This window comes from Carassius auratus, unplaced genomic scaffold, assembly GCF_003368295.1.
Source record: "Carassius auratus strain Wakin unplaced genomic scaffold, ASM336829v1 scaf_tig00020790, whole genome shotgun sequence".
In the NCBI taxonomy this organism is placed as follows: Eukaryota; Metazoa; Chordata; class Actinopteri; order Cypriniformes; family Cyprinidae; genus Carassius; species Carassius auratus.
Window position 1 is genome coordinate 1 of NW_020525059.1, and position 10,334 is coordinate 10,334.

Consider the following 10,334-nt stretch of genomic DNA (forward strand, 5'->3'; position numbering starts at 1 on the left):
TGACAATTGTAAAATAGGTTCAGCCAAGAAAGATGGAACACTTTTGCCTGACATTTTGACCTGACACCAGGTCTGTCTATAGTGGCTTCCTCAGTTGATTAAGAATTTAGTTAAAGTGATTGTCCAGTCAAAAAATGACAATTCTGTCATCAATTACCCTTATATCAAACCTGCATGACTTTTTTCTTCTGCAAAACATAAATGGGGCTATTCTGAAAACAGTTTCTGTTCTCACTGACTTCCATTATAACTGTGTAACACTAACTGTTTGGTTACCAGCATTCTTCAAAATTTCAAGGAAGCAAAAGAATAGTTCAGATTTTTGTTCTTTCCCTGCCAAAAGGACAGTAAATTATTTTTCATTTTATTCATTTTACATGTGTTTTAAAAAATTGATATTTATATTTTTACTTAATGTTAGCCCAGACAGTACAAGAAGTTAGAAAATGTTGGCATGCAATGCATACATTTATTAGCTGAATGTTCTCAGACTACCAAAAGTCAGGCCAAAACATTTGCCAAAGTCCTTTTTGAAGCATATGCTTTTGTAGTTATTTCTTTCTTTATTTTTTTTTATAATTTTGGCTAAATATTTAATCTTGACTTGTAAAATTTGAAGAGATATGAGACGATGCTTCCCATCTCATATTTTTTTTTACATCAAATTCACATGATTTTAATGATTTTATTTACACTACATAAAACAACAACAACAATAACAACAAAAAGTCTTTGGCCAGACATTTTTTATTTATAGTAAACAATTTGGTGTTGTGTCTGATGTAAACACTTTGTCCTGAGGCAATACGTTAGTTTATCTTGACCCTTTCAGTAATAGAGACAAGTTTAAAAGCACTGAGCTGAAGATGTTTCTCTTGCAATAAATAAAGTCAGGTTTGAGACCACATTGTTAGAAATACATTTTTTACACCAAATACTAAATAATAGAAGGAGGTCAGCTAGTTAAAATTTCAGACTATTGTCCACTTTCAGTACAAAATACAATTTTGGATTACAAACCACCATCTGAGTTCAAGCAGAGGATACACAAGCTGTTTGTGAGTGAGAATAAAAAGGCAACCGAAGCCCTTAACTCCCAGTCATCTCGCAGGTAATAATTGTAAAATATCTGTGTTCCTTTCCCCAGCTTTGAAGTGAGGTGGCTACTGTCTGTTCTTGCCCTGTAGGAAGCAACATTAGATTTTATGACTTTGCAGACAACCAAATACACTGTCCCTCGCTGCAAGCCCAGGAAGGCAGTCATCGCTTAATACACAACAGCTAATTGTGACCAATGCAGAAATATGGTGTTTATGTGTCATATGATAAGTGTTTTTCTGTCCCCCTGGCAGAGAAAAGGTGTAAAGGCAAATATTGGGTAAAAGAGGCTTATCTGATAAAGCTGTAATTTGTCATGAATGCTCCCATTTTTCTCTCAACACCCAGGACAATCAATCTCGAAGAATTCTAATCCGTTTCTTTTAGAACTCTTTTTTGCTTAAAAGAGTAGTTCACCCGAAAATACAAATTGTAGCTTGATACAAATTGTAGCTTGCTTACCCTCATGTAATTTTTTTCATTTTCATTGTGTATCCCCAGAGTGTATCCCCAGAGCTGTTTTTGCTAAATACAAATATGAATGACCCATGATTCCATAATATTTATGAGAAGGACGCATCTGCAATATCAATAAATAACTGTCAAAACCAAACATACACACCGAGGAGTTACATGCATCTGTTAGCTTTGCAAATGCCATTCCTCATTTTCAGCATGGCTTAGTTGGAAAGATCAGATCCTGTGTGTTTAGGAGGTGTGTCAAAGCCTGTTGACTGATGTCTACACTTGCCTGGAGGGCACTTGTAAACACAGAATACACCTTTGCTTATAGGCAGCTGGCTCACGTGACACATCCACAGATTGCCTTTAAAAACCCCTCTCGTCTGCTCCGAGACTGACAGATCTGATCTAAATGGTGAGGAGTGGATTCCAACATGCGGTTGATTTGCAAAGCAAACTGTTTCTAGTTCACACAGGTCACAAGAATTATCATCTCTCAAACCAAAGCTAAGATTTGCATTTCGCAGAGGACAAAAAGTCGACAACAATGAGTCTGGGCAGCACCAGTACAGAATCTGAAGTTTCAGAGGATGAGTTGGAGGATTGTCCTTTGGGTGAGGATGACGACTTTAGCAGCGAAAGCCCTGCAAAGATTCGTTCAGAGCGCTCAGTGTCATCCAGCCCCAGTGACACAGAGGGAATCAAAACGACTAAGAGGCGTACTCGGCCTAAGCGGTCCAAAGCACGGAGAGTCGCCGCCAACATCCGAGAGAGGAAGCGCATACTGGACTACAACCAGGCCTTTAACGCCTTGCGCACTGTCCTCAAACATGACCTTAGCGGAAAGCGTTTATCCAAGATCGCCACTCTCCGCCGTGCCATCCACCACATTTCAACACTGTCTTTATATCTGCGGACACATTCAGACACCGAAGCACATGTGCCTCCGTGTATCCATACAGAGTGTTACAGACAGCCAGAAGACAACCCTTCTCTGCCCAAGAAGACAGGAACTTTCCAGGAACCGATGGAAAACTACACTCCCCATCATCCAGAGCCTCTCACAGTTTCTCCAGAGATACCTGGGATTTTGTACCAGGACATATCGAACTCTGTACCATCTTCTCACTACGGCCACTGCGCAACCAACAGTCAGGTACACGTGAGCCATGGATGCTACAGTCACCACTGGGAGGACCAAAGCAGTGATTACTACAGTGGAGGAGCTGGATATCAACATGGGACGAGGGTCACCTGCCATCAGAATCATTTGGACACTTATGCAGACTCTGCTAACCCGTCTTTGGCTTGGCAGCTGGGTTACCTTCAGTATCATGGATACCAACAATCCCTGAGTATGCACTGACTAAATGCTAGAATTATGTTGAAAAACATTAGCAATCTATAAATATAGTAATGTGAAGATTATGTTTGGATCCATTGCTCAGGTTAAAAAAAATACTGTACATTTTAAAAAAATTTGTACTTAATAATTCATATATATTTTTTATATGCACAAATCCTCAAATAAAGCAGCTTATTATAAACCTGACTCAAAAAGTATAAATATATTTTAAATGTAAACCAGTTTATGTACTCATTCTAACAACAAGATTATTGGTACCTTTAGTGCAGTCAAATTAATTTTGGTTAAACCATTAGAACACCGAAGAAGATTCACATTATTTTTATAGTGATACCAGATCCTGATCCATCTTAATGTGGAAGTCTGTACCTGCTTCCTAAGCAAAGTCATAACTGAAACTTTATTTTTGTTTTGCTCATTGTAATTTTATTTCTCCCAATATAACTTTAAATCTCACAATTTGAGCATGTACAGTTTGTTGTAATATGACTTTAAATCTGGCTTTGTGACTTTACATCTTGCAATTGCAGCTTTGTATCTTCCTTCTTTATTTCCAATCATTTTGGCTTTTTTCATTTCAGTGTTATTTGACTATTTATTGTTTTTACTTTGAGTAGTAGTTATTTCTTATGAGTTTTAATTCTTGCAAAACTTTGCCTGCATGTCAGTATGCATGTCATCATTTTCACACTTTCCTGTTAAACAAAGTGGCCACAGTCAGTAAATGGTTACTGACAGGGAAAAATAAAAAAATGACAGCAAGTCTTTTATCCATGTAACAAACAATACATTTGTAGCCTAATACAGTAATTGTGTACAAAGCATGATTACTGATACATAAAGTCACAATCTGGTTTCTATTGTCAAATTTACTTGTTCTGTAATTATTCTAACAGGATTTGTTGTGCATCTTTAGAAATGTGACTTTAAACATAATTCATGCAGTTGAAGAATTCAACACCAAAATACATTTCCTCATTAAGAGACAGAAAGTCCTTCTTAAGATAGTGTTCAGGCTTTTTTGAGATTTGCAAATTAGCAAGTGTCTTAAAATAATAATGTAATAGAGAAATTATTCCTGCAGAAGTGGGCAGTGATGGTCTCCCCCCCAGGACTGATAAAGGGAGTTGATTCCAGTAAGATGGGGGAACGAGGAACAGGAAGGAGCTCAGCGCTCCCTCAAGGCAAATATGACTCAGCTTTGTCTCTTGATCATGTCCAGTCAGGGGAAATTCCGATTCTGTTCCTCTCCACCTCCTTCACATGGTGTGATTTCATGTCTCTCGTTTTTTGACAGAACTGGCAGCCAAGTAACAACTGGCAATTTTGTACAGTAATTTCAAAAGCATTGTCATTTGAGTAAGTAGGGCTCAAATTCAGTCAGACTGAGCCTAATAACGGGTTCAGATTTCAAGAATTGTGGGAAAGTATTTGTAAATGAAGTCATGCCAAACATCTAACGAAATCTGTGTGTTTTTGACTTGCAGATTACTATGTTTTTTTTGGTCGCTACACAAGTGGGCCACTTGAGGGCAGCAAATACATACAAGACCAGACTACATCGCATCAAAACTAATTCATCAGATTTGTTTTTATTCAAAAAGACGTACAGTTTTGATTTGTTGTTCTGAACTCAGTTAACCTGTATATTTTGGATTGATATACAGCTGAAGTTATTGGATTAAAAGCACGAAGATGATCAAACAATACACCCGGAAATGATATGGTCTCCTCAATTTGTTTTGATCTGCAACACAAAATGAATTATTTTCCAACTTCCATATATTTTAATGTCATCAATAGATATTAAGCGCTATTTGACCGCTACAAGTCTGAAATAAATTGACAATGAGTGAGTAAATGATCAGAGTTTTAATTTTTGGGTGAACTATTTCTTTGACCTTTAGCTTTCGCCTTCCCAAAATCCTGTGCCATTGCTTCAGATATACCACTGATTTGTATTGAACCCCCACACTTGAATATGTAAAAGTCAGACACCCCACACATCTAGGGCTTATTATAATTTCATCAAATGGTAGGGTTTAATAAGTTCATGTCTTTGCCACGAATCCTTTTAAGGCCTCAGTTCTCTGAGAACCTTCGAGACATTTTATATGACTAACACAACATGTCAATGGGAGCATAAACAGTTTAAGTCTAACAAAAGCCAGTTGCCGGATAGAAGACAGATGAATCCATCGCCACATAAACAACCCTGTGAGCAGCAAGTCTCATGTTTTTCAGAGTCCAGCTGCACACACTCCTGATGGATTGGGCAAAGGCTAACCGCTAGCCAGCTAAGTGACAGATTGCTCTATGACAGTGGAGATGATCACTGTCGGGCTCACTGTCTTGTACAGAGGAGGTTGTTTGAGCTGGTCTCATCTAATGAACCCATTATAGGCTTGTACCATTATTGGCTCAAGACTAAGAAAATGGCCTATGTGACTGTTTGAATGGAAATAAGGATATTGATCAGTGACCTACGGTAACTCTAAGAGGGTGTTTATACTGAGCGATTTGCAGCAAGGTATTTTGCTGCTTGTTTTGTAACAAGAGTGTATTTATAACCATGTGAGTGACAGCAAACCTGTGGGCTTGTTCAGGGACGCAGTAGAGTTTAGAAGAATTTAACTTTATGCAAATTAGTACAGATTTGATGTGGCAAAGTCAGAGAAGTTCCACAATAGACAATTACTGTGAGCATTATGTTTTGCCTCTGCCCACACACAAAAGTTTGGGGTCAGTAAGTAAAAAATAAATTAATACTTTTATTCAGCAATGAGGCATTTAAATAAAAGTGACAAATTTCTTATACTATTAAAAAATATTTTTGGTAAATTAATTTCTTTTGAACTTCGTATTTAAAAAGCAGAGTTTCCACAAAAAATGTCAATCAGCCTATATATATATATATATATATATATATATATATATATATATATATATATATATATATATATATATATATATATATATATATATATATATATATATATATATACATACAGGTGCTGGTCATATAGTTAGAATATCATCAAAAAGTTTATTTATTTAACTTATTCCATTCAAAAAGAGAAACTTGTATATCATATTCATTCATTACACACAGACTGATTTATTTCAAAAGTTTATTTCTTTTAATTTTGATGATGATAACTGACAACTAAGAAAAATCCCAAATTGAGAATCTCAGAAAATGTAATTACTTAAGACCAATACAAAGAAAGGATTTTTAGAAATCTACATCTCCATAAAGTTGGTCAGCAGCAGGAAGCATGAAGTGCTCTAAAACTTCCTGGTATACGGCTGCGTTGACCTTGGAGCTCAGAAAACACAGTGGACCAACACCAGCAGATGACATGGCACCTCAAACCATCACTGACTGTGGAAACTTTACACTGGACCTCAAGCAATGTGTATTGTGTGCCTCTCTTCTCTTCCTCCAGACTCTTTTGTCCTCTGCAAAATGATGTGGATTTCCAAAGGAAATCCACATCTTTTCCTTCCCTTCGCCTCTCTATTAATGTGCTTGGACACAGAGCTCTGTGAACAGCCAGCCTCTTTTGCAATGACCTTTTGTGTCTTTCCCTCCTTGTGCAAGGTGTCAGTGGTCGTCTTTTGGACAACTGTCAAGTCAGCAGTCTTTCCCATGATTGTGTAGCCTACAGAACTAGACTGAGAGACCATTTAAAGGCCTTTGCAGGTGTTTTGAGTTAAATGTCTTCAATATTGAACCTTTTCACAAAATTCTAATTTTCTGAAATACTGAATTTGGGATTTCCTTCGTTGTCAGTTAGAATCTTTAAAATTAATAGAAATAAACATTTGAAATATATCAGTCTGTGTGTAATGAATGAATAAAATATACAAATTTCACTTTTTGAATAGAATTAATTAAATAAATCTACTTTTTGATGATATTCTAACTATATGACCAGCACACCTGTGTGTGTGTGTGTGTGTGTGTTTGTGTGTGTGTGTGTCTATACTCAAATCATTATATTAGAATGATTTATGAATGATCATGTGACACTGAAGACTGGAGTAATGGCTGCTAAAAATTCAGCTTTGCCATCATAGAAACACATTACATTTTACATTTACATGCATACATAATTAATCTGTGATAGCAACATAATTAATATTCAATAAAAGTATTTTAAATTGTATTTTAAATATTGTAATATTTCTGATCAAATAAATACAGCCTTGGTGAGCATAAAATACTTTAATGTAGATCAATTTTAATTTAATATATAATTAATATAAAAAATAAATGATGCATGGAAACCTGTGTCAGACATGAGTCTGATTCACGCATAGATAATCGTTCATCATGTCTATGATATGATGTATTATGCGCTGCTGCAATTTATGTACAGACACTTCCTCTGCAAAATGTTAACTTTTAACAGCTAGAAATGTGATTCCTTGTCAAAGAAAATGACTTTCTTCTTTTTCTTTTTTTCCCCAATGCATCTCATTTATGAAACTCTCTTTGTGGAAACTAAACTTATGAATGGTCATTACTCAGCATCAGAATTTACACATTCGTTATAATTGATTTAATTATATGATTTATTTTTTGTCTCTTTCATCAGACAGTTTCATTAGAAAGTAAAAGGAAATCACTATGTAAAAACTGAATGTCACAGTTTAAACATGCATTGGCCACAAAAACATATGCACTTACTGCTATGCTATGGCTCAGCATTTATCTCAATTCTAATATTCTGCATATATTTTCTCTTTTTTCTACTTGAAGTTTCATTGGAAGATGAAAGCAAACAATAAATTACCGCCATCAAGGTAAATCAATTGGGAGATGAGGTCACCTAAATATCAAAAGGTATTTTCAATGCTGTTGACTGCAGTTCTGGCACAAGCTCTAACTTAATTTGCAATTTGCTCCAAAAATAATCCATGGATGAATAGAGAGAAATAACAGAACAAGGCTATGGTGTGTCCACTGAGAGATATTAAGTCTTTCCATCTCTTTTTTCACAACCCCTCCAGCTCCCCTTCCATGAATTTGTAGAGGCTAGTCAGGAGATTTGTGTGAGAGCCCGATACAGAAACCCTGTCTCTTCTGCTGCAAGTTTTTTTTTTGGAGTGTGTCCTTCCTTTAACTCCTACAGAGTCATTCTTGTCATTGAGCTCCTGTGACAGATCAGCACTTATTCCCACACCTCAACACACACACAGGCTGCTACACAGTTATACATGCACAAAGTCGATACTTTGATTTATTGCCTTCAGGGTAAGACACAAAAAATATTCAGAGAGAACTTTTCTCCACAGTGCTGAATGGATGACGGCAGGAGACAGAAATGACGTGCACATCAGCCTGTTCTGTCTGCGAAAACCTTACCCTTTACTGACCACTAACCTTTATCAGTTCCAGGTGATTGCTTTGAGACTGATTTGAAATACTTGCTGTTTCCATAATGACAGATAGGCTACACACTGTGAAGTGTTTTGTCAGGTAGCCTAAAAAGGTAGCCTGTATTATAGAAGATTATAGAATATATGATAAATCATTATAATTACATTAAAGTGATCGTTTACCCAAAAATGAAAATTCTACCATAATTTACGTTTAGAAGATTTGGAGAAATGTCTCTTTTTCCATACAATGAAAGTCAAAGGTCACCAAAACTGTTGTAGTTAAGCTTGCTTCTTTATTCAAACAGATTGCAGCCAATCAGAATCCACCTGGCTTTAAAGAACTTGAAAATGTAAAGCTACAGACGGTGAAACTCCAGCATGCACTTACAGTATAATAAACAGAACATTATAGTCTTAGAGGTGTCATGATATTCTGCTACTGATGATAATCATGATATTCAAATACTGAAATATCCTTATGGTGTTTTAGGGGTGTCACAATATTGTGTAATATACTACACGATAATATGACATGCAATAATCTAGCGCCAGCACCATTGTGGAGTGTTAATTCATTCATAATCGACACCAGAGGGCACCCTTGCAGAAAGTCCACAAGCCTGACTCACAGGAGTAATGAAACAAATGTCTTTCTAGGAACTCCCTTATATGGTCAAAGGCATCCAGATGTTACTGTAGCTGAATAAAGGCAAAAAGAAATGTTTTGTATGATAGAACATGATGAGAATCAGCACAGGATTAGTACAGTATATAGTTATCTGCATTTTTTTTTTTTTTTAAGTAATCTTAAGTATTTTCATATGCATGATGTTTATTTATATTGCAATGCTAATCGGCATAGCCTTTATTTAGTTATTTATTTTGGATTAATGCTCAAAAACAGTACAAAAATGCAATACAACCCATCAACATCACTGTGTAGAGAGTATGACGTCACTTTCCCAACGGAACGTGCCCCCTCAGCTGAACGGAGTGGCAAAAATCCCTGCTGCATGACTGGATTTAATAGGAAATCTGAGAAAAAGCAAGTAATAAGAAAAAAAATTATATTCAGATTAAACTAAAGGTTGTTGGACTCAATGTAATGTTCCTTACAACTAACCAAAGATCCAGTGGTCCATGGATATCGATATACAGCCAGCAATCATGTTTCCTAACATTTACAGTATATGTGCTTGATTTCAATGCTGGGGAAATACATAAAGCAAATTTGCTCATGAACGCATTTTGTAAATACAAATAAGGTTGATCAAAATCCAGGTGCTTTCACATACTTTCTTCAGCAAGCTTTAGCCCAGCATAAAGAGCAAATAGTAGGCTATTGATAGTCACACATCCCACAGTGAAACTCACCATCGGTTACACTTGCCTGTGATCACTCAATGAGAGTTAAGTGAGCCTGTCAGCACAACAAAGCCCAGTTTGTGCCCCATCACAATAAAGACAGGGTCTGTTAATCATTAAATAACAGTGGCATAAACACATGGCCAATCCACAGAGACGTGTCAGATCTGGGCTGACAGACAGTATGAATTAGTCAAGGAAACGGACAGCGTGTTATTTCAACATGACACTCGTTCTATGAAATTTGGACTGGGCTTGGGGCGTTGATGCCAGTGTGATGTGACAGGCGTATAGGAGGAGGTGGAGGATGTGTTTAAACATCAATGAGATCATTTATAACTAACTTTGTCATTAGCATATCACATTTGCATTAAAAAAATGTTAGGTTCAAGTTATGTTACATTACATTCCCTGCATTTTACAGATTAAGGTAAACAAAAATCTTTACATCTGTTTACATGGTGGATTCTTAATCCGAGTTTTGTCTTAATTGTATTAAAATCAGAGAATGGTTGTCCATGTAAACGTACTGAGTCTCAGAGACAGCCCTCAGTCACTGTCTGTTCAGAGCAGCGTGGCAGGAAGTGATTCTGGCTGAAGATGTGTTCCTCTGATGGCGCCGTGGCTCCAAAGAAAGCCGACACCTGATCTT

General features: G+C 36.5%; 1 protein-coding gene across 1 annotated transcript; it reads left to right on the forward strand.

The window, feature by feature from the left end:
• The first annotated feature begins 1,974 nt into the window (after positions 1 to 1,974).
• On the forward strand, positions 1,975 to 3,374 carry LOC113076607 (class A basic helix-loop-helix protein 9-like). The gene has a single exon (XM_026249298.1). It carries the CDS (start codon positions 2,108 to 2,110, stop codon positions 2,924 to 2,926), a length of 819 nt encoding a protein of 272 aa, XP_026105083.1. The 5' UTR covers positions 1,975 to 2,107; the 3' UTR covers positions 2,927 to 3,374.
• The last annotated feature ends 6,960 nt before the right edge of the window (positions 3,375 to 10,334 follow it).